Genomic DNA, 22,267 nt, shown 5'->3' with positions numbered 1-22,267 from the left:
GCAAAAAAGCACCAGAATAAATATTATTGACAGTTTATAGTAGCACTGACAAATACACTGAGCCTTCAACATAAGAAGCAGCAGAGCACCACAAAAGGACATCTTAATTCATTCAACAGAACAAGGTTGCAATTTACTCATCTTGCTACAAGTAACAATTCCGAAACTTTCGGCTAAGATTGTCACAAAATTAGCAATAATGCTGCTCTTAAACCCAACAAAGCGGTACGCCCATCTCCTTAAATCTCTCAACATGTTAGAATAGCCATTCAGTGCGAGGTTTGAAGCTCTCAAAACGTGCCTCAACATATATGAATCTAATTTATCCCTCTTGGTGGCAACCGAAGAGAACATCATTTGGCGTCAGATGCTCCCTGCTTCACACCTTGAGTTACAGAGCTATAGTTGCTCTCCTATGTTCCTTGATTCTTGAAGTGCAAAGTGGCACGCAGTAACTGCATCCTTGATGGAGAGGAACACCCAATCCTCTCCAATTACTTGAATGTACCCAGATGCCACCAACTTGTTTGCAACATCTGTCCTGGGATTTGTCAAAGCTACCTGCATACTCACATTGAAAGTTCCTTAGCTCTAGAAGATATAATTCTAAAACTCTTTTTAGTTTCACTTGCATATATTTACCTTGATCCCTCTTCGTACAAGATTCCTGTGGACTTCGTGTAACATTCCAATGCCTGTATTGTCAATGGAGGTCACACCTATAACACCAAGTGGATAAATTTATTAATGTGTATTAAGTTACCTCCTGTAGGTGTAGATAAACTCAAAAATGAGCTAAAATCAACTTAAAACATACCACCAAAGTCAACAATTACATATTGCAAATCTTCTCCATTCTTCCTGGCAATGTTCTCTTCATCCTCTACCCATCTTGCTATCCTGGTAGTATGATATAAGGTAATCAGTCACAAAGTTTTGAGAGCAATGCAGACTATGGTGGATGAAAGATTCATTCTCATTCCATACCTTTCCCTCAAGTAGCCAGCATTCACAAAATAGATAGGGGAACCCAATTGTAAGATTAGGATGTTAGAGAAACTGGTTGCATCTGGATACTGCTCTATGTCACGGAAGACTTCAGTATTTTTCACGTTTCCAAGCTTACATGTAGTAGGTCTAGCCACATACAGCAATGCCCTGAGTATTGACAAACCTACCTGTGAAAAAAAATCAAAACATATTTACTCAAGAAGCACCACAACTTTCCAAAGTGCAACTCTTCAGATATAATCCAAAATGACAATCCCTTATCTTTTTAAGTCCACAATTCTCTATCAGCTAAAGTTCTTCTGGGAGCATGGTGAGTTCATCATTACACATAAAGCAAGTAGACAAGAAACGAAGAGTAGGCCATTACCGAGACACCGAGGCCAATAACCATGGTGAATAGCACGACACCGAGAAACGCAGCCATGCAGATGCAGAAGTCGAACTTATCCACTTTGAAGAGGTGGCGAAACTCCTTGATTTCAATAAGCCCGATCATGGCGACTATGATGATCGCAGAGAGAGCGACCAAGGGAGTGTACTTGAAGAGAGGAGCCAAGAACAGCAAAACCAGCATTATGCAAATTGACATCACCACATTAGACATTGCTGTCTTACATCCAGCATGGAAATTAACAGCCGATTTCGAGAAGGGACCTAAAGAACAATGCTATTCAGTTTATGTATATAAATTAAGACAACAAATAGGCTAGAGCAATCAGCTTGTAGAGAGAGACTAGTGATAGAAATACCTGTCGTGAGATAACATGAAGTAAAAGAACCAACTATGTTCATCACCCCAAAGGCTATCATCTCTTTATTCCCATCTATTTGTTCATTCTTCATCATAGCTAAGCTTCTACCTACTGCTATTCCTTCCTGAGAGTGGATGAACAAGATGGTATTACAAGAAGAGCTTCAACGTCTACAAGGAAATGGAAAAGGAATGAGGAGATCATCTTCTTACAGCTAGTGCTAGGAACCCAGAAAGTAGTCCAGCTTTCATGGCAGTGCTGATATATGGAGATTGGAATTTCAATTCTGAAATTGAGATTGGATTAAGCCCCTTCTTCAAATCACCAACCTGTCATGCACTTATACATTATGGCAATCACTACTAATGTAGAAAAAGTCACTTTAGAACACTGAACAGAATGACAGAATGTCCAATTGGGTCTGCCAACTTTATGGTTCAACAAGAAACAGGATAAATCGTTGTTGTAAACCAAAACGATTCAGTAACATTCTGGAGGTGTAATGTTCTCTAAGAAATTGTGCTGAATCATATAATTAAAAGACAACCTACCCAAAGTGCCTGATTGTGGTATGCATGAGGTCGAAGTTCAATATGTCTTAAGTAGCCAATCATTTTATAAGCCTACATATATACCACAATAAAAAGGAAGAGCTAGTAGCTCATCTTACTTAGGATATATTTGGTTGCTAAAAATTAAAATTATAATGAAATGCCTAATTTTACTAAAGTAACTCTTTTCTTTAAAAAAAAAAAGTCAAAGAAAAATATACCGGAGTTATTTTTGGTAGGTAAAATAGTCACTCTTTAATTTAATTTCTGCAACTAAAAATCAAAATCAGAAAAGTTCTTAAAAGTGAGTATTTTCTTTCTCTACTCTAACAAACAAACACTCTTTCAGAAAGAGATTAAAATTTAATTTCAGGAATAACATATCCTATGTTGTTCTATTGATAGAGAGACCTGCAAAATGTATTCATCCTTGACTTTCGCCTGGCCATTTAGCAATGGAGAGGCCAAAGTTAATATCAGATTCAGGAATAAAGCATTTAACTTTCACCAATCATAATCACCATATTCCATTTATTCTTAACCCCCACCATAGGCAAATAAAAAAAAAAGGAAAAGAAAACAGAGATGAGGACGCTTAACTATAGGAATGCCATGATCCTCTCCGTGTACAAGAAACGCAAAAGTACCTCCTATCACAACGACCAGAAGTGGAGAAATTGCTGACACCCAGAATAGCTTTGGCATTTTTGTTCTCTGTAATTATTCCCAACCATAAATATATTATGCAATTAAAAATCTTAAGCCACTTTATTTGCATGTTTAGATACTGCAAAAAAGAAAAAAAGAGATGCGTTATACTCGCTTCCCCACTTACCAGATGCTTGGTGAGAAGTAAGAATGAAAGGAAGCATATGCCTAGAATTGCACTCTCCCAACTCCACTGTAAATAAATAAAACAAAAAAAATTAGAGGTAACTATCTCCAATTTGAAGGAATGAAATCAAAAAAGGTTAAGTTAGTGACACCAAAGGCATCACTGTAGTAGTTGGATTTTTACCAAATCCATGATGTTTGACTCCCAATTGATATTAAATTTAATATTTAATAAAAAAATTTATCAGAGCATTATATGTACATAGTCTATGACATATTGTGTTTTGTCTTTTAGGAGGATTGCTCTAGTTGTCCAAATATATATATATATATATAAAAGATGATTACACTTAGTCTCTTTAAATGATCACTATTTTTTATATAAATCTTATGTTATTTATATAAAGAATTGTGATAGTTCATGAGGGTTAAAAGTATAATTATATCTTATATAGAGAAAAAGAAGTTATCGAGACTGTAAAAAAGTTATCTTCTGGCATTTTGTGAGACATTTAAAGAGGGTATACATACAGGGAGAAGGAAAAAGAATATATGGTAACTTTTTAAATTTTAATGTATCTTTCAAACGTGGGACTATACTTAATCAAGTTACAGAGAGAAAGAGATAAAGAACAGAGAAACTTGATGGTTAAACTCATCACCTCATCCCTATAATGGAAGATCGAACGAACAACCGATATGAGATCGGTCTTGGAGGTGAAATGCGTCAAACCAAGCATTCCCTTCAACTGCTGCAGAATTATAATGATCGCCGTCCCTCCCATGAATCCAGAGATCACCGACCTCGATAAGAAATCGACCAATATTCCTAACCTGCGATCGAACTCTTTCCAATTGATCCACCAGCACAAACAATGCAAGTTTAATCCGTAAAAATAAACGAGGAGCAAGACCTGAAGAACCCTAATGCGGTCTGAAACACTCCGGTGAAAAACGCCGCGGTGTAGAAGATCTGGAGATACAATTGCGCGTTCGCCGTGGCGTCGACTTCGCTCTGGACCACGGACGCCAGAAGCAACGACGCCGCCGCCACCGTCCCGACTGCCAAATTCTTCGAACTTCCCAACACCGCGTAGATCAGAGGCGGCACGAAGCTCGAATCTGCCGCAATATATTGAGAGAAGAGAGAGAGAGATATTAACATACATTGTTAATATGGCAATCATAATTATTCATATAATTAGTAGTCTCTCTTACATAGGCCGATGATGGGTGGAAGGTTGGCGAGGCGGGCGTAGCTGATGCCCTGCGGGATCGCGAGGCTGGCGATGGTGACGCCGGCGAGGATGTCGTACCGGAGGTCGGCGAGCGAGTACTTTGGGCCCCATTCGAGGATCGGGGCGAAGTACCTGAGCGTACTCCACGTCCTCGCCCCGGCGGATAGCTTCGCGAACCCGCGAAACGGGTCGTCGGGGAAGAATGTCTCCTTGAGTCTTGACTTGAAGGCCGAGACGAAGGTCTTATTCCCCGACAAGTTAACCTTATGGCGGTGCTCTCCCATCGTTCTCATGGCGAAGGAGAGAAGAAGAAGAGAGAGAGAGAGTAGTTCTGATTGGGTTGGTCGACAGTGCAGCGCGGAGACGTGGGTAGTTATATAGAGAGGGAAAGGCTTGGGATAAGCGTCGGGTGGACACGTGGCAGGAGGTGGCGGCCACCATATATAGACATCAACTACTTATTAGGTACGTTTTAAGTCACCCTTAGTATGAACTCTTTGAATAACTATAGATTAAGAGTTAACTTTTATATATTTTTTTTCATATTCTAACCTATAGATTAAACAACTGATTTAGAAATAAACTACATACATATATAATTTCCTGTGGTAAGATAAATTGCTCTCGTTTGAACTAGTAGCCCTTAGGAGGAATGGCCACAGAAATCTAAATGTCCTTGTCTTTTTAGTTGAATTGGCTTTCTTAACTAGTGTCATCAAAGACAAACTGAGTTGGCAGCTCTTGATAAAGATGGGGTCTGCATCAAGAAACAACATCAGGGTCTTTTGTTGTTTTGTTTTGTCTTGATCTTGATATATGAGCAGTACTAAAACTCCGACCAACGTGATGATAAACTACCAAAGTGAACGATTGAAGAAATGGTCATCTTGAGGTGTATCTGCACCTGGGGAAGAACTCTTCCAGGTGATGAGAACTGGACATCAGTTTCTGCACGGAAACTATATATATATATATATTGAGAGAAATATTACAATCTCTTCTAAGCTTCTTATTTATGTGCATACTCGTCTAAATATAAATGTGATGATATTTTATTAGGGAAGAAATAAGAGTTTTAAGGATCGCATCTATAGAAAAACCAAATCTTTTGATTGAAGTACATGCATATACAACGTAAGGTCAAAAAGACAATTGCCACTTGCAATAAAATGAAGTTTAGGTTTGCTTGATAGGAGCAAACAATTATATACGAGCAATTATATAGCTTAAATTTGTCACTTTTGTTCTTCTACGACGTACCAAATGAATGCATTTTATTATTACAAAGATCCTAGGATAGATAGTGGAATATGACAGGTCTGATTAGTTTTATACGTTAGCCAATTCGTGTTTATCGATAACGTTGAATTGATGATAACACCGCGTCTAAATTCTTCTGCAATCATTGACGATATGATACCATTGCTTCTAAACTTTTCTTCAATCATTGGTGATATGATATCATTGCTTCTAAAATCTGCTTCAAGAAAAGCACTAGTCAATGCATGCTTGTCTATTATTGTAACCTGCTTCGATCTATTGCTTTTATTACTTCAAACCTAACACAACGCTTCAGTTAGATAGTCAAGTACGCAAATTAAGAACAGGAGCTCAAATTAGACACTTAAGTTGACTACTTGCAACCCTTACTTTTATGGCAACGACTGGTGAATCTTTGCCCACCTTAGACACTCCTTTTTTACTTCAAAACAGTCGCTCTTTTTTGAGGTATGTCTCCCTTAGATTTCAATAGGAAAAAGAAGGCCAGATGTAGTCTAAATTTGTATATATAGATATATTTTTTTCTACTGTCCTACGTGTACTTTTTCTCAAGATCATGACCAGAAGACAGGAAAATGATCTAGTAGTGTTAAATTCATCAATATTCTTATTGCAAGTAGGATTAATGGCGATCTAGGTCTCTTAGCTACGGCACTATATATAGAGTTTGTATTATAATTGAGTAGTGTTTTTTTGAGTTGACAGGTGACTGCACTTGATGCTAACCACATCTACTTGTGAGAAATTTCGAATATTGGGTGTTATATATATATATATATATATATTTTTTTTTTTTTGTATCAGTTTATCATTATACTAGTACAATTGATGATTATCTTCATATATGTTTTCTTTTTTGAATTTAAGCACACCACCTCTTGTCTTTGTGATCTAGATCGATTTCTAATTCTTAACATTTTCATCCAAAACTAATAGGTTAATTGATGCTTAGCTAAATAACTAAACTATTCCTATCATTCTGGAATCATACTAATTTTTATTATAAGGGTAAGTAAATCTTTTCATGTTGCTTTAGTATAAAGTGGTAGTTAGAAATATTCCATTTGTCCTCTTGAATAAGGAACCGACAAGCATTAAATCCATGAGGTAGAAGATGAAGAGATGCAGAAAAAAAGTTATAATTTCTGTCAGAGATGAAAAGGAATCAATAGATTATAATAAAAGAAAAGGCCTTTTCTTTCCTTGCAGATTTTATTACTTGTTGAAAAGAGAAGCTATATATATATATAAAGAGGCTATCAAGAAGACAATATATCAAAGAATCCATTTCCTCTAATCATATTCCAAATTCCAATCCCTTCAGAATACAAAATATTAAGGTATCATGATGAATTACTTTAATTTCCTTTTGTAACTAATACTTTGTATTAAACAACATAGGTGTGTGAAAATGGAGAGTCAAGACATATCCATTTTCACCCAACTCCACTATAGAGAATTGAATCTAGCTAGCTGGAGGAAAAGTATGCCTAATGATCTATATTCTTCATCCTTTTATTATATATACTTTGAGACCTGCACAAAAAAAAAAAAAAAAAAACCTTTTCAAGATTGTTCGAGATTGTTCAATGTTGTCTTTTTTCTTTTTGACAAACATGACACATCCTCTACTTTATTGAAACTTCATTAGCGGCACAATCTACCCACCAAAGTTCCTCTAAAAAAGAAAATTTGTTTCAAGATTGTTTAACCGATACCGTTTGTCATCACCAAATACCACCTACATCAATAATTAAACCCCTTTAAACTCTTCTACAATTGCTGCTATGTGTAAGACTTCGACGTTAAATTATTGAAACTTAATTTTATATTTATTGAAAATTAATTAGGAGACCATATATGAAAGAAATATTTGTTTGGAGAGGTATATACATATACAAATATTAGCTTTAGAGAGATATATATACTTCGATAAAGAAATTTTTAGGGCTATCACTAAAGAACTCCTAATAAAAATATGGATACATAGAGAATTTCTATCGATCCCCTCTATTTTTATCGGAAGCGGTTATATTTATACTGAAACGGGGATAAATTATAATTATATGAAGTATTAATTTTGACCACAAAATTCTTCACACTGTCAACTTCTTTTGTACCTACCAAATTGGCCACAATGGCCATGACATGTATCCACATCATAAAGTCCAAGGTTTGGATTAAATTACATAAGCATGCCTGATTTTTTTTTGGTTTTAATATCAAAATCTACACTTTAAGTGCACTTCATGACTTAGATTACTTCATGGGATGATAGATTTAGGTGGATCTTATATGATGCAATGGGCTAATTTTTCTTTGCTCACTCTTTGGGAAGTCAATCAAGTTCTAGAAACACATGCCTTTGTTTAAAAGGAAGTGGATTAATATCCTAAGCAAACCCTACCTCATTGACTGCATTAGGTATTTTTGAGGATCGTTTGACTCTTAACTATATATTTAACAATTTATAATTGAGAGTAAAATAGTTATTAATTATTTCGTTTATGCCCTTCACCTAAAAGTTTTTTGTGGGCTTCTCAGTACCCGATATTGGGCCGGTCCGGCCCATTATTCCGGCCCTTATGCTCGTTCTTATCGGACCCGGATCCACCGGTGGTGCGCTACGTAGCTCCCGGCACGTATCGGTCGGGTAACAGGTCACCATCCCAACCGCCACCTGTCAAAAAACCGTGGCATTCGGACATCATTTGCCTTTTTGGAACTCTCTGGAAACTCCGGATAGTTTCGTCACCACCTTTTCATCCCCCCTCTTCCACTCTTTGTTTCTTGTCTCATCTCCTTGATTAGATAAATCCACTCTACGATCGAGCGAAGCGAAGGCGATTCCGATAACTCTCTTCGCTATAGGAGTTCTTCGACTTGTGTAGAAGTTCGTCTGTCTTGCAGTTTTTATCCGTCTTTTCTTAATCGATCTGAGTTATATTCTATCTTTTCTTACATCTAGCATAGGTAAACAACTTTGGGCAGTCTAGGCTTTGGTTCATCTTGTTTTGAAATGCTATATTGATGCTTGTTGAATGTACTGTGGCAGGATCGTCTGATTTTGATGGTTATTAGTTTGTGATTGGAAGCATTGAAGTGTTGATATGTGATGAAACTTGAACAGTTTGTAGTGGTTTATAGTCGTAATTATGAGTTGGGTTCTAGGATCTTGTTGTCTGTTTCTTCGTGAGTATAAATTTTGGTTTATTGTGTCTGTGAGTTTGTGTGATGAAATTTGAGTAGGATTATTTGTAGTTGGGCATGTTGTTGTTTTCTTTTCCTTGCAATTTAGTTATGCTCTGCAATTGTGCTTGTAGAATATTGCTGTTTGTCTCTTGTGGTAGAAATCTTTGATTCTCTTTTTGCATGTTGATATTTGTGCTTCTTTACTCTGGTGATGGAAGGAAAATTTATGCACATTACATGGTTGACTTGTGTGATCGTCGACTCTGTTTGATAACGTGACTTCACATCACATTGAGGCTATATGATTATGGAAGTAGTACGTCTGTGTTGTTGTATTCAGGATAATTGTTTGGAGATGTCTAAGCATGGTGCTTCCATTCAATGCCATGATAATAAGAGGTCATTTTGTGGAGATGATTAATTTTGTAACCAGAGATCGAAATGCCTATTGGGATTATCATTAGGGCCGTCTGAATTGCATTTTGTTTTAACGCTTCTTTTTCTCTAGAAAAAAAATTGTTTTAAGAAAAGCTTTTCTAGATATGGAATTGGGCCTTTGATTTTGTGATTACGTTGTCATTGCTTGAATACTCCCTGATACTTGCTAGTTTCTGAAAAGGTTGGAATGATTGCTGTTAGTATTGGAGTTGTTATTACCTAAATTTCTAAGATTTCTTTTATCACTGACACTAATACTGACTGTATTTTAACATGATTCAGAAATTTAGTTTTGAGAGTAGCTGTTGTCATCATTTCAATCCTCCGCTGTCAGCTTGAGTGTTTATTGCCCCTTTTCTTTCTTTCTAAAGCTTGCTACGTGATGACTGATTTTGCATTATATTGAGTCATTGACATTGTAGCACTTATTTTATATAGAATTATGATCAAAATAGATCCTGTATGCATGAAAAGAATCCCATTGTTGACTTCAAGCAGTGGGGACTAAAGGCTTAGTTAGTTACTGCATATGATATGTTGGGTTCTGAAGTAGTACTTACACATATTTTATTAGATGCAATTGGTCAATAAGGAAGCTAGTATAGTTTCCTTTTTTCCAAGTAGCAACTGTTAGATAGTGCACTCCTGCTGCGGTATTTCCTTGATATCTGATGTTATCTTCTATGTGTTGGGGAAGTTAGCAGCTCAGCGCATTGTTTGCCTAGTGGGATATGAGTTTGGAAATTTCTAGGACTAACAAAAATATGGGACCTAGCCGAACTGCAGGAATAAAGCAACTGATCCTTAACTCTAACCAAAATTATCTCATAATAGTTCACAAGCATCAGTTATGCAGAAATTATTGGTTGGAATGTGTTGCCTCGCTTAAATTTGGATTTTTTTTCTTATAAGAAATCTTTTAGTAAATTTCTATAAGTAGTACTAATTGGTCCTTTTTTTAATTTAGAGATCCTCTCGTATACTCTTTGCTTTCTTTATAAATATGTTTAGCATTCAAAGCTAAACCATTTTATAGGAAATTCAAATTTTATTAATGGAGGACCTTTAGATGTGTTTTCTCCTTTTTTTATACATAACATCCTTTTGAGATTACTATAACAAAAAAATATTTTGACAAGTACCAAGTCATTAGAAAAATTGCCTCCCAATCAAAATTCCTGGCTCCGTCTCTGCTTATGTGTGATGTATTGATCATCTTTTCTGGTGAGCAGCAAATTGAGGAAATCTGATGCAGGTTACTTTAGCAACCTTGTACATTTGTACTTGGTTGCGATCAGTTTGTTGATGGTGATCTGCGTATCTAGTAGGAAAAGATAGGTTGATCTTCAGGATTTTGTGTCAGTAATATGTTAGGTAGATTGGGTAACTGAAGAAACATGAAGCACCTATACATTTTGAACGAAACCAGAATGGAGAAGTGAATGAATGAACATTGTTAATGAAAGGTTTGTATGTAAAGTTCAACAGAAGTTTTGTTGAAGATGAAGCTGATGGCTACCAGAGGTAGGCTTGCTTGCACATTCTCAAACAATAAGGAATTCTTAAACTAACCATCTAAATCTCCACACCTTTTCGTCGCCCCCATATCACTGTTTTCTTTTCCTTCCCTTTTTCGCATTTGATGCTGTGCATGTTGCTGTTGCCAGAAACTGGGGCGATCTCTTGGTGATGCACGTTTTGTTCGATATGCTTTTGGACCACTTCAAGGGACAAAGTGATTGGTTAATTAATCATAAACTATTCTCAGCTCACAGCTCAAGTGCCCTTCGGTGCAGCTTATTACTGTAGCTGTGCTTGTTCTGATGACTCAGTCTATGGGAGTTGTGCTGATTGAAGCTGTTCAACATTGTTTGGGTTTTGTGCTTGATATGATTTGGTCTACACTCTACAGTACTCAAGAATCCAAGATTAGCAATCAGTGATTTCCTCGTTGATAGGATGTCTGACTGCACTCTGTACTAGGAACATATCTCTAAATGTCATCATATTTGCAGGTGTATTTGTTGTATTTCCGTTGCCATAAATACTTTTGTGGCTAAAAAGAAAATCAAGTCACATGGGACGTGTGGAAGATCAAACAGAGTCCCCTATTGGCCAGCATGTGCCGAACCTGCAGAACTCTACATCATCTGCTGGAAGATGCCCAACTGTGGAACTGACAGAAGACTTGAACTTGGTTTCTAAGGAAAAACTGGAAAAAGGGGTTATGCAGTATGGGTATGTTCTGTCTTTGGTTCATTAACTTGCTAAGCTTTTTCAGACCCCATTTTTCCTTTCTGTTATATTGTTTAACAACTTAGTTTGAACTATTTCCACCCTCAGATCTATCTGATAAGATTTTTGTGCTATATTTTTTATGTTTTAATCACCATTCCTGATTACTGCAGATGCATGCATTATCGACGAAGATGCCGGATACGGGCTCCCTGCTGCAACGAGATTTTTGATTGCAGACATTGCCACAATGAGGCAAAGGTTGGTCTAATTTTGGCTTATACCTTTCCTATATGCTATCTTGTCATTTACATTTGCATAAGAAAGTTGAGCCTCTATAGACCATGTTATCCTTTTAGGATCAAGATTATAGCCATTGTTTAAGTAACTTATTATGGACTTGAAGCTTTCACTTAAAGTAGAGGTTCATGTAAGATATAATTACTTTTCATGAAGAAAAATAAGAGGATAGAGTATAACCCACTCACGTTCTTTAAGTGTAATTACTTTTGCCACTAACGAGAGAACAAAATCGCATAGTTTCCTATTAATATAGATTGTCTATAGCAAACTACAAATCAATGGTGTTGTAGCTTCCATTTTACATGCAACAACATCAGCATTTGCCTCTTTCCTTTTCAAAAAAAGAAAGAAAAAGTGCCTGATGAACTTTTTCCTTTTTCTTTTTTGCTTTAATAGGAAAATTATTAGTGATTTAATTTCTTTACTTTTATGCTTTATTGCCTTTTTGGTTGGTGTTATCTTGGCTTATGGCTTATGAAGGAGATGTAAAATAGGTTCTGCACATATTTTTTTGGTTAATCTGCCTGAATATGAAAGTGTTTACTAACTGTTGGCATGTCTTGTAACTCTCAAAATGTTTGGCTTGTATGGAACTAGTTATAAATATATTCTTTTGGCAGAACTCAATTGATGTTGATTGGATGAAGCGACATGACCTCCCTCGTCATGATTTGCAGCAGGTGTGCTTATGTTTCATTGTATATCTTTTGTCTTTGAAAAATGTTACAAACTAAGCAGATTCACTGAATACTTTATCCTGTGTTATAACTTTTCTCAGGTCATATGCTCATTGTGTGGCACTGAACAGGAGGTAAAGATTTCAGTACTGTCTACATTTTATCTTCTCTTGGCATTATTTCTGTAGCATTTGGGATGAAAATCTTTTGAGATTCTTAAATACCTGAGGAAATATGAATTTATTTGGATATTTCCTTGCAACAAATATTTATTGAAAAGAAATTTGTGCCCGACAGTTTTTAGGTACTTGTGGAGAGAAATCTATCATCCCTCTAAAGTAATACCCTGACTTTAATTATGCGTAAGCTAAAAAATTCTTTTCAGAATCACAAACTATAACTGATGGCATGTACCCAACTTAGTTTTGTTGGTTTAACTTTCTGCAAATTGTGTGGACTATATAATCATGATATTTCATAGACATGCTCAGTCTCTACTTTCATGTAAACATGCCATATCAGTGGAAATTTTCTGACAGCTGATCAAGTTATTGGCTTGCGATAACTTGTGCTGGTAACAGGTACGGCAAGTTTGCATCAACTGTGGTGTATGCATGGGCAGATACTTTTGTGAAACTTGCAAGCTCTTTGATGATGATGTCAGTAAGAAGTTCAGATATTAGAGATCGTCCTTTCTTTTTTGTAAAATTAGGAGTATATTCATCTGTAGATAACATATCTTTTGTGTAATTGTTCAGATATTAAAACAACAGTACCACTGCAATTATTGTAAAATCTGCAGGTATGTTGTTAATGTCCTGTTAATGATTTATCCCTGAATTCTTACTTATTTTTAACATGTTGAATCAGTATTTAATCTAGTCTTTCCTTTTTGTTTTATTTGACAGAATTGGTGGGCGAGAGAACTTTTTTCATTGCTATAAATGTGGTAATGCCTTCTTCTTATGTGGTTATATTTAAGCCGAGGTTCTTTGCTTTATTATATACAATAATCTAGATAAATTATGTAGATGGGTCTGTGTTACGTCCTCTTCTGGACAATTGGAGAACCAAAGCTTTAATCGATTTTATTTGCTTTTTCTTTGCTTTCTTTTTTGGTTGAGGGTTAATATGGTTTACAGTAGCCCAGTACTATGTAATCTGACATTTGATTAATAGATATTAATTATACTTACTGTACTTTATCTTGTCAACTATCTGTATTCTTGATTCATTTCTAATGGAAGATCTAGCTGGCCGTTATTACTGCAACTTTTATAGATCATGGAATTGGGTTTTCCTTAATTCATATGTTTTTCTTTAACTTGGTCCTCTGGTACTTTTGTTTTACATTCCTTAAAATGCCTTTGATGTTTTTGCCAACTATTATGCAATCCACAAGTTTCTGTGCTATGAGTTGCTGACTATTTTTCTTAAAAACTGTAGGCTGCTGTTACTCTATTAAACTGAAAAACAGCCATGCATGTGTAGAAGGTGCAATGCATCATGATTGCCCTGTATGCTTTGAGGTGAGGTTTCGTCAGTCTTCCCTGTTCTCCATGCAACTGGGGCTAGTTTTCTGGTGTTTTTATAAAATTTTAGATGATCTTTATAAATGTATTCGAGATTGCCAACTTAAGTGCCTGACTATACCAATGGTTTGCAGTATCTTTTTGATTCCAGAACTGATGTGTCTGTCTTGCCATGCGGCCACACTATCCATGTGCACTGTTTGAAGGAAATGCAAAAACACTTGCAGTAAGTCCATAGCTCCTTGCTTCTTTTTCCCACTGTCTAGTATATAGAGCAACAAATCTTACTTTATAAGAAAAATCTTTCAGGTACGCTTGTCCTCTTTGCTCCAAGTCTGTGTGTGATATGTCAAAAGTATGGTGGAAGTTGGACATGGAGATAGCGGCCACACCTATGCCCGCATCTTCCCAAAATAAAATGGTAAGATTTTTACCCAGAGTGCAAAACTATTTCTGTTTGTTACTCTACCCTTACATCCTTTGGTTTATATGTTATTTTTGTGACTTGGGACTTCAATCTTTTCTTCTCAAGTGCCTCTCATTTGTTTCTCTAATAAGCGGGACAAGAAACTTGAATCTCTACTAGCTTGGTTTTGCTTCATAAACTTTGAAAAGCTTTGAGAATGAAGAGAGCAATTTATAGACTTGTTGCCCTGATGATCCCAGGTTCGCATCCTGTGCAACGACTGTGGAGCTAACTCGCAAGTCCAGTTTCATGTGGTTGCCCAGAAATGCAGATACTGCAAGTCATATAATACTCGTCAAATTTAAAACCTGGACGCTTGATATTTGTCGTGATGCTTGTCAAGAGCTTGTTACCTCGGGCTGAGCGAATGGGAGGATCGAATTGTTCCTTCAGCTAATATTTTGCTGTATGTCGGTGGAATCAGCATCTCACCTATTCTTGTTGTGCAATGCAATAAATTAATGCGTTTTTTCCTCGTTCTCCGCTGCTTTCCTTTTAAACCTTTCGAGGGATCACATTGCCGTGTACTTTACTTTGGCTACTGTCGCGTAGTCCGCTTCATCGAACTCGAAATTGTAAATCTTGGTGCTATTTATTTATGTCTCATTAAATCTGCAAATACACTTATCTTGTGACCGCATAGCGCAGTGGATTAGCGCGTTTGACTTCGGATCAAAAGGTCGTGGGTTCGACTCCCACTGTGGTCGATTCAGCTAACTATGCAATTGGCGAATTTATTTTACTGTTTTTGTTTTTCAATAAACAAATCATTAAATGTCTAAACAAATCGTTAATAAGTACCTAACCTAAAGCTTTCTCTAACTCGGTAGAAAATTCATATATTTGGCCCAAAGCTATGCATCTCTAGTAGTAAACTAGTAAGCCCGTGCCCAACGGCCCAAATTTCCCTGCACGAATCGTAAGGCAATCCATCACTCCCGAGCTAAAAACCTACCTAAAACCTCCTCCCTCCCTCCCTCCGTCGCCGTCTTCGCTCTTCTTCTGCCCTCCAAATGTTGCTCCGCCGCTCTCCCCAAGCCCTAAAAACCATTACCCTCCTCCTCCACCACCACCTCCGCCCTCTCTCCACCTCTGCCGCAGCCCTCCAATTAGAGGACCTCTCGCCTCCCCTCGACTACCTCGAGGGCTTCCCTCGACCCGATCCAAAACACGCGGAGACTATCCTCGCGATCCCGCGATCCGGATCGGGGAAGAACGTGTCGGCAAAGGAGAGGAAGGCGTGGCGAGTTCCGAGCATCGTGTTCGAGCAGGCCAACGGCCAGGAGGGCGGCAACAAGCGCCTCATCTCTGTCCAATCGAAGCAGATCAGAAAACTCGTCGACCACGTCGGGCGATCGTTCTTCCTCTCCCGGCTGTTCGAGCTCGAGGTGTGGTCAGAGGCCAGCGGGGAAGGGGAGCTCGTCGAGAAAGTCCGCGTCTTGCCCCGAAAGGTATGAAGTATTCCACTGCTACTTGACTTGATACTGATCGAAGCAAAATATGTACATTCCTTATGATTGTCTTTTAAGATGTGCTCTAAGTAACGTGATTTAAGATGGGAAGATTTGAACTTTTTGGCATCAAATTGTGGAGGAAGTGGAAAAGGGTTAGGATACTGATTAATAGAGATAACATTGCGCTTGCGCTTGTTCAATGTAAAGTCCAACCTTAATAACTGAATATTGATCTAATCAATAGTGAAAATTATAATGTCAATCCTTTCAAGTAAAAGTTTCACCATCCTGTTCAATTATCCATCCTCGAGAATCTCAACAGATTATTGGAAAATTGGAATAACCTCGCCTATATATGTAGGAATCAAAGTGTAAATTTGACCTGAGACAGGGTTTTTGATGCAAGTCTGTTATTAATGTTGAGTAGCTTATGCTGTTTTTAGGGTTTAATTCTGTCAATTTTCTAAAGCAGCATGAGCTACTTCAGTAAAATAGCTTCATCATTCGTCCTGCTTGACCCAGCTTAATCCTTGTTTATAGTGCAGAGCTCATTGCTAGAGTTTATTACTTTTACTATAGTGCAAATTGTGAACAATTACATCAGCTATCTTTGGTGTTCTTACCCCCCGTTCCAACTTAATTTCTATTAGCAATCTTAAAGATTATTTAGAAACAAGAAGCACAGAACAGTGACACTCTTTTGTTATTCTCTTTTGACTAGAGAACTTGTTCAGTTCATTTTACATTGCTTGATATAAACACACACTTAAATTCTGCCATTAATAGTATCTTCATTGCTATCTGACGTACACCCTCTTGAATGTGTTAGCTACATCTTGATGCGGGCACTGATGCTCCTCTCAATGTGACTTTTCTGAGAGCTCCATCCTCTGCATTGCTCAAAGTTGATGTTCCTCTTGTATACAGAGGAGAAGATGCATCCCCTGGACTTAGGAAAGGTATGTTGTACTAAGACTACATATTTGTCTGAATATAGTTGCATGCTGTGAGGTCTTTTTAGACCCTAACCAAATAATATGCAAAAGACTAATTGATCTGAATACTTGTGCACAGGCTTATCAGTAGCCTAGATAGTATGCTTTTCACATCAAGCTTATGTTTTGTTATAGTAGAGTAGTAGACAATGTAAAGTTGTAGACTACCAGTTTACCACTGAGAAATTTTAGATCTCTTACTTGTCTACCAGTAACTACAGACTAGTGATCCGTAGTCTTATTTAAATTTGCTTTCCCCCTTGTCAACACTCTTTGAATGTCTATAGGAACTTTGGAGGTTGCTTTGGATTGCATGAGCGTAAGTTGCATCCATTGATATAGATAACTCTACCTACTAGATTTTATTGGTCCCATAACGAGCACCTCCCTTGCCTGATTTTGCTGTGGACTGAAACCTTGCACCTACTTTAAAGGATTGCCATAAAATTGACAGCTGACTTAGAAGTTTCAACACTTTGTGGAGTCCTGTCAAGGTTAAGTTGAAATCTCACTGAACTCAACCCATATTGGTGGTAACTCACTGAACTCAACCCATATTGGTGGTAAGAGGCTCAGATGGGTACTTCTTTATAGTACAAGGCTATAAGCAAGGTTTTAGGATCATAGCACACCAATTCTCTCACTTACTCAACCTATGAGGAATTTAACCTGTCTGAAACAGAAGTTTTAAAAAAAAAAAGTTCTCAGCATCAACAAGAACTGCTTGCTCTTTCTTCAATTTTAGTTCTCCAAAGTTCGAGCCTCTTATTTTCATCATTGAATGTACCACTGCTGAGTCATGAATTTCTAGCATGCACAGAACAAAAAAGAAACTTTTGCTCTATTTACTCATTTATTTGTTTTGACACCTTATATTATTTGCCAAAGAAAAGCTCAACTTACAACATGCACTGCAGTACTATATATATATATATATATATATATATATATATATATATATATATACCTACATGTATATTTAGTAAATTCTCTCTTGCAGCAAATGCGATATATTCTGGAACGATTATTGGTTGTATTCCTATTTGGTTGTTCATATTATCTTATTTTTAACATTTCAATTGCCTTTCTGCCAATAATTTATTCTGTAATAAATTGACATTTGCAGGGGCTTACTTCAACACCATAAAAAGGACAGTCAAGTATCTTTGCCCTGCTGACATTGTCCCACCATACATAGATGTTGACATAAGCGAATTAGATGTTGGCCAGAAGTTGTTAATGCGTGACCTCAAAGTTCATCCTGCACTACGCTTGCTTCACTCACCAGATCAACCTGTTTGCAATATTATAGGATCGAGAGCACCAGATCAGAAGAAATCAAAATGATTCTCCTGATACACTAGTCAGATGAGTCATCATCAACATAATAAATCTTTCAATTCTCATGCTCGGAAAGAGTAGCATTATACAGGATATCCCAGTTGAAAAGAAATTCTCCTGTTGCACAAAATGCTGTCCATGGCCATCCACTATATTATTCCAAGCATGTACTCTTTAAATTGCAATTCGGTTGTACTACTTGCTGTATCATGTGGAGATACAACTGAGAAATGTAAAAGCGAAACCAAGGTGTGATGGAACAAGCTTGCCTTCCTCTGCTTGCACGTTTCTGTTCTGCTTTATATTTTATCACTTTATTTGCCTTGCTTGTTTACTCTTTGAAGAATATGGTCTATATGAGATTATAATGATATGTTACAAACTATACTTAACATGAAACTCACTGTGTGATAACTAGAAGATTAAGAGGCTGTTTATTAGTTTTAAGGCACGCAGTGAGATGTTCTGGATTTATGCTCGTCAGCCTTGATGTGTTGTCGAACCATGTCGCCTTTTCGCCCATTGTTTTCCTTGAAAGAAGCCAACTTTGGAATCTTTGGAGCATGTGTCAGGAGTTCAGGACTGCAAGGGGTCGGAGCTACAGGACAACACAAGAGTCCATCTTCACAGTTTCTTGGGTGGAAAAAGAATGGATTTCGAGGAGATTGCTATGGGTAAGCTTTTGGTACCATCCATATGTAGATATAGAGATCTGCAGAGTTTCTAAAGTTAAAAGGGTTTTGTTAGGATAGTTGAGAAAGAAATACTCTTCTTAGGTTTGAAATTTTTTAAATCACCAACATAGCCTACCAAGATCTGTAATCACAGCAAACTATTCCATTGATGTAGAAACATGAAGTTTTTGAGATGCAGAAGGTTTCTATTATGTGCACATGTACATTTGAATGTGTGGGCTTTGCTTCTAAGGGAGGTCTTGTTGTATGATAGCACAAGTTCAAGTAAAAACACACTTCACCAAACTACTCCAATTTGGAATAAAGCTGGAAATAAACAAGACATCACCAAACAAAAGGATGATATTATATTGGAGTTGTTCCATATTGAATGAGTTACATTCATTTGGTTCATCAACAACCATGAGATAAAAGGAAAATTAAGGCCATATAATGGCGATTGCCTCTTCATTCAGAATAATAAGTAGAACGAAAAGGTTTACACTAATTCATATTTTCTTCGGCCATATTAACCTAGGAAGGACTCTTAACAGACTCAATAATGGCACACACATTGCTACAAGCAAACAGCTGAATGTACACAGTGATCATTCACGGCTGCGAGAAATTAACATAAACAGCTCTTACGATATGAATGATCAAGCTGTTCACCTTGGCTTTTCTTTTTTGTGCTTAGTGATTGATAGGTTGGAAGAGACAATCTTCAGAAAAGAACGGATCAGGAGAACTAGCAGAGCCTATCATGCACTCCTCTTCCTCAGCTTCCTCAGCAATAAAATTCTCCCTGCATTCTGAGGTACAGAATGCTTTCTCACCCCTACAATGTATATGGAAGAAAGAATTTAAGAATGCCTGTCAATCGATTCAAGCATGTACTTAAAATGAGAGCCCATTAATAACCAGAAGAAAAAATAGAAACCTACAGTAATCACTTACATATAAATATAAATATCTTTTCCTTCTTTCAATTTTTTCCTGCAAGAGCAACAGAAGCTAAAAAGATCATTGCAGGGGTAGAATGGCAGATCCTCAGAGGACTTAACAACCCTAGGAAAGCTTTCCTTGCCTTCCCAATACTTGCCGCTACCTACAGTTAGTGACCTGCTTATGTGAGTCTCTAATATGAGATCTCCAAAAATATGAGTAGTTCTTGGGTTAGGACCATGAGAGATAATGCAAGTATAGTCCTCGGATTGTGGAATGCTACTCATGGACAAAGGGCTTATCAATCCATCAGAAATATAATTTGGCACTGACATTGCGACCGATGATTTCGGTACATCATTGCAGCTCTTAATTTGCATTTCAACTTTAGCAGAATCTAACTCCATCTGTTGTTGACCCAATTGAGAACAAGATCTAACAGGTGCTTGCAAGCAAGTATTATTGGCTTCAGATAAGAATTCAGGAGTTACTACTGAAGAATTACCTGGGATGACATCAAATTGGGGTTTGGAACCTGGGATATTAGCCTTCAATTCTGATCCCAAAAGCACTTTCTTATTATGAGAAGCCATGCCCTCCTCATTGAGAGTATCCACCAGGCCAAGCCCCACCCTGCTGGCATCCCAACTCTTTGGTTGCCCACCAGGGCCTGGTGATCTAGGAGATCTAACACTGCTGCTCCCAATGTTGCTGAAGAATTTGTAGTCTAGAGGAGAGGTAGGGCTCCAGACTGAATCAGAATCCAATAATCCTTTGGTGCTCAACCTCACAAGCAGAGCAGGGAACCTAAAAAGCCCACTTTTTTGTGCAAGAGATTCTGAAGAAGAGTTCAGAACTGAAGCCATTACATCATCTTTAGTTTGATCCTTCTCAAAAGCCTTTCCCATCTTCCTCAGCATTACCTCACAGTAACCCCTCCAGAAATAAAACAAAAGGTCCCTGAAAATAAACATTCAATTAGATTGTATCACAATGAAATATCTAGAAGTACTCTGACAAACAAACTTTAGGTTGTTTATTAAATTGTATCACAATGAAATATGGGGCAAAACAATAAAAAAAAACAACAACAATTAATCATATCTAGAAGTACTTTGACAAACAATCATGTTATCAGGATACAAGGCTACTTAAAAAAAAGACTAAGATAAAATTACTCCAAAGATGTTAAAAAGAAACAAAAATCAACGACAAGAGATGAAGGATACTGAGAGTGAGAGACGAAAAGGAAAACGAAAAGAAAAAGTTGTTACAAGAGCAAGGGAGCTTCATGTGGTATTGGGTCTATGAATGTAAACCGCAGACACCCCACCACCATTACATTCATGAAGATGGCATCAAAAGAGAAGACAAAAGTTAACACATTGATCAGAGTTGCAGACCATTAAATCGAAAACCTCATAGAGAAGATCCATCAAGAAAGAATCAAGAACACCATGAGTCAAAACTCGCAGAACTCAGTGAAACTCGAAGGATCAACATTTGTTTCAGCAGAACAAACCTCTAATCACAGCGCAGTAGAAAGAAAAAAAGAACATCACCTTGTCATTCACACCAAAGCCCAATACGATGTGACTCAAAGATTGCACCATAAAAGGCCTTAGTTTCAAACACATAAATAGCAACAACAAAAAATGAAGAAGATTTTATGGGGTTTCCAGTGAGAAAACAGGAAACCCAGATGACCAAAACCCACAAAATGCCCGATAAAAGATGAAATTTCTTTTTTTTTCTTTCACACAAGGATGTGGGTATGTGGAAGAATGGAAGAAACCAGACCTTGTCTTTTTCTCCTTACTTTACTACGACTTGTTAAGATGGGAACCTTTTGCACTTTGGAGGTAACCCTGCTGATACTACCACTAGAAATAGGCTTAAATTGGTGTGAAGCTTTCACTGGACTCCTCTCTCTCTCTCTCTCTCTCTCTCTCTCTCTCTCTCTCTCTCTGACAAGTTGTGAATGTCTTTGAAGCATCAATATGAGCGACATGTGTCACAAATGCAACAGCAACATTTCACACTATTTGCGAAAATATCCCTCGGTAATAATTACTTGGGTTGAATATATTTTCACTAAACTTACCTTAGCTCTCATATCATTTTTTTTTTATCTTGTAAACTATCTTCATTTGTTATCCCAGTTTGGTTTATGATATATTTTCTTCTATTCTCTAGATTAAAAAATAATACTCTAAATTATTATTTTAAAAATTATTTCTTCTGTCATTCATCTATTTTATTTCACAAACTAAAAATTCTCATTTAATTTTCCCTTCTTCTTCTTTCTCTTACCATACCCAACTATGTATTATATATCTATAAGAAAT

At 37.0% G+C, this 22,267-nt stretch overlaps 4 protein-coding genes and 1 non-coding gene across 13 annotated transcripts; 3 read left to right on the top strand and 2 right to left on the bottom strand.

The window, feature by feature from the left end:
* Position 1: 1 nt before the first annotated feature.
* Positions 2-4,722, bottom strand: LOC140769682 (probable sulfate transporter 3.5). Its single transcript, XM_073110493.1, has 12 exons — positions 4,367-4,722; positions 4,063-4,270; positions 3,811-3,982; positions 3,150-3,215; positions 2,915-3,028; positions 1,976-2,092; positions 1,761-1,887; positions 1,379-1,665; positions 988-1,178; positions 818-900; positions 643-719; positions 2-561 (listed from the first exon to the last, which is right to left on the bottom strand). The coding sequence occupies exons 1-12, from the start codon at positions 4,677-4,679 to the stop codon at positions 400-402; spliced, it is 1,917 nt and encodes a 638-aa protein (XP_072966594.1). The 5' UTR covers positions 4,680-4,722; the 3' UTR covers positions 2-399.
* A 3,694-nt stretch (positions 4,723-8,416) lies between these two features.
* On the top strand, positions 8,417-14,989 carry LOC140769718 (probable E3 ubiquitin-protein ligase RZFP34). 3 transcript variants are annotated; one of them, XM_073110564.1, is made up of 12 exons: positions 8,417-8,560; positions 11,313-11,535; positions 11,706-11,793; positions 12,456-12,515; positions 12,614-12,646; positions 13,094-13,171; positions 13,271-13,314; positions 13,421-13,461; positions 13,959-14,041; positions 14,179-14,270; positions 14,354-14,465; positions 14,711-14,989. In XM_073110564.1, exons 2-12 carry the CDS (start codon positions 11,375-11,377, stop codon positions 14,813-14,815), a joined length of 897 nt encoding a protein of 298 aa, XP_072966665.1. In that variant the 5' UTR covers positions 8,417-8,560; positions 11,313-11,374; the 3' UTR covers positions 14,816-14,989. The 3 variants fall into 3 exon arrangements, with proteins under 3 accessions (XP_072966665.1, XP_072966663.1, XP_072966664.1); XM_073110562.1 differs by having other exon boundaries at positions 8,436-10,821; positions 10,965-11,535; XM_073110563.1 differs by having other exon boundaries at positions 8,450-8,560; positions 10,965-11,535.
* A 154-nt stretch (positions 14,990-15,143) lies between these two features.
* On the top strand, positions 15,144-15,217 carry TRNAR-UCG (transfer RNA arginine (anticodon UCG)). The gene has a single exon. It is a non-coding gene; the product is annotated as a tRNA-Arg (tRNA).
* Positions 15,218-15,401: 184 nt separating this feature from the next.
* LOC140771136 (uncharacterized) lies at positions 15,402-18,572 on the top strand. The gene is made up of 3 exons (XM_073112553.1): positions 15,402-15,961; positions 16,794-16,923; positions 18,086-18,572. Exons 1-3 carry the CDS (start codon positions 15,524-15,526, stop codon positions 18,304-18,306), a joined length of 789 nt encoding a protein of 262 aa, XP_072968654.1. The 5' UTR covers positions 15,402-15,523; the 3' UTR covers positions 18,307-18,572.
* A 109-nt stretch (positions 18,573-18,681) lies between these two features.
* Positions 18,682-21,855, bottom strand: LOC140771135 (FCS-Like Zinc finger 10-like). 7 transcript variants are annotated; one of them, XR_012106109.1, is made up of 4 exons: positions 21,482-21,696; positions 20,425-20,879; positions 19,647-19,812; positions 18,682-19,023 (listed from the first exon to the last, which is right to left on the bottom strand). XR_012106109.1 is itself a non-coding variant. In XM_073112547.1 (4 exons), the coding sequence occupies exons 1-3, from the start codon at positions 21,487-21,489 to the stop codon at positions 19,668-19,670; spliced, it is 1,101 nt and encodes a 366-aa protein (XP_072968648.1). In that variant the 5' UTR covers positions 21,490-21,696; the 3' UTR covers positions 18,682-19,023; positions 19,647-19,667. The 7 variants fall into 7 exon arrangements, 6 of the variants coding, with proteins under 6 accessions (XP_072968648.1, XP_072968649.1, XP_072968652.1 ...); XM_073112547.1 differs by having other exon boundaries at positions 19,932-20,879; XM_073112548.1 differs by having other exon boundaries at positions 18,682-19,012; positions 19,932-20,879.
* Positions 21,856-22,267: the final 412 nt, after the last annotated feature.

This window comes from Typha angustifolia, chromosome 11 (genome assembly GCF_048772165.1).
Source record: "Typha angustifolia cultivar Huaian chromosome 11, ASM4877216v1, whole genome shotgun sequence".
Classification (NCBI taxonomy): Eukaryota; Viridiplantae; Streptophyta; class Magnoliopsida; order Poales; family Typhaceae; genus Typha; species Typha angustifolia.
The sequence above is the reverse complement of the archived record's forward strand: the minus strand, read 5'-3'. Positions and strand labels throughout refer to the sequence as shown.

Excerpts from the sequence above, each read along its gene's own strand:
- LOC140769682 (XM_073110493.1), bottom strand. The coding sequence starts at position 4,679 with ATGAGAACGATGGGAGAGCACCGCCATAAGGTTAACTTGTCGGGGAAT. Across the intron at positions 1,179-1,378 it reads TTATTGGCCTCGGTGTCTCG|GTAGGTTTGTCAATACTCAG; the intron begins GTAATGGCCTAC and ends TTTTTTTCACAG. Across the intron at positions 720-817 it reads TGTAATTGTTGACTTTGGTG|GTGTGACCTCCATTGACAAT; the intron begins GTATGTTTTAAG and ends TTGGTGTTATAG.
- LOC140769718 (XM_073110564.1), top strand. The coding sequence starts at position 11,375 with ATGGGACGTGTGGAAGATCAAACAGAGTCCCCTATTGGCCAGCATGTG. Across the intron at positions 13,462-13,958 it reads TTTTCATTGCTATAAATGTG|GCTGCTGTTACTCTATTAAA; the intron begins GTAATGCCTTCT and ends TAAAAACTGTAG. Across the intron at positions 14,042-14,178 it reads ATTGCCCTGTATGCTTTGAG|TATCTTTTTGATTCCAGAAC; the intron begins GTGAGGTTTCGT and ends AATGGTTTGCAG.
- LOC140771136 (XM_073112553.1), top strand. The coding sequence starts at position 15,524 with ATGTTGCTCCGCCGCTCTCCCCAAGCCCTAAAAACCATTACCCTCCTC. Across the intron at positions 15,962-16,793 it reads TCCGCGTCTTGCCCCGAAAG|CTACATCTTGATGCGGGCAC; the intron begins GTATGAAGTATT and ends TGAATGTGTTAG. Across the intron at positions 16,924-18,085 it reads ATCCCCTGGACTTAGGAAAG|GGGCTTACTTCAACACCATA; the intron begins GTATGTTGTACT and ends TGACATTTGCAG.
- LOC140771135 (XM_073112547.1), bottom strand. Across the intron at positions 19,813-19,931 it reads AAAGATATTTATATTTATAT|GGGTGAGAAAGCATTCTGTA; the intron begins GTAAGTGATTAC and ends TATACATTGTAG.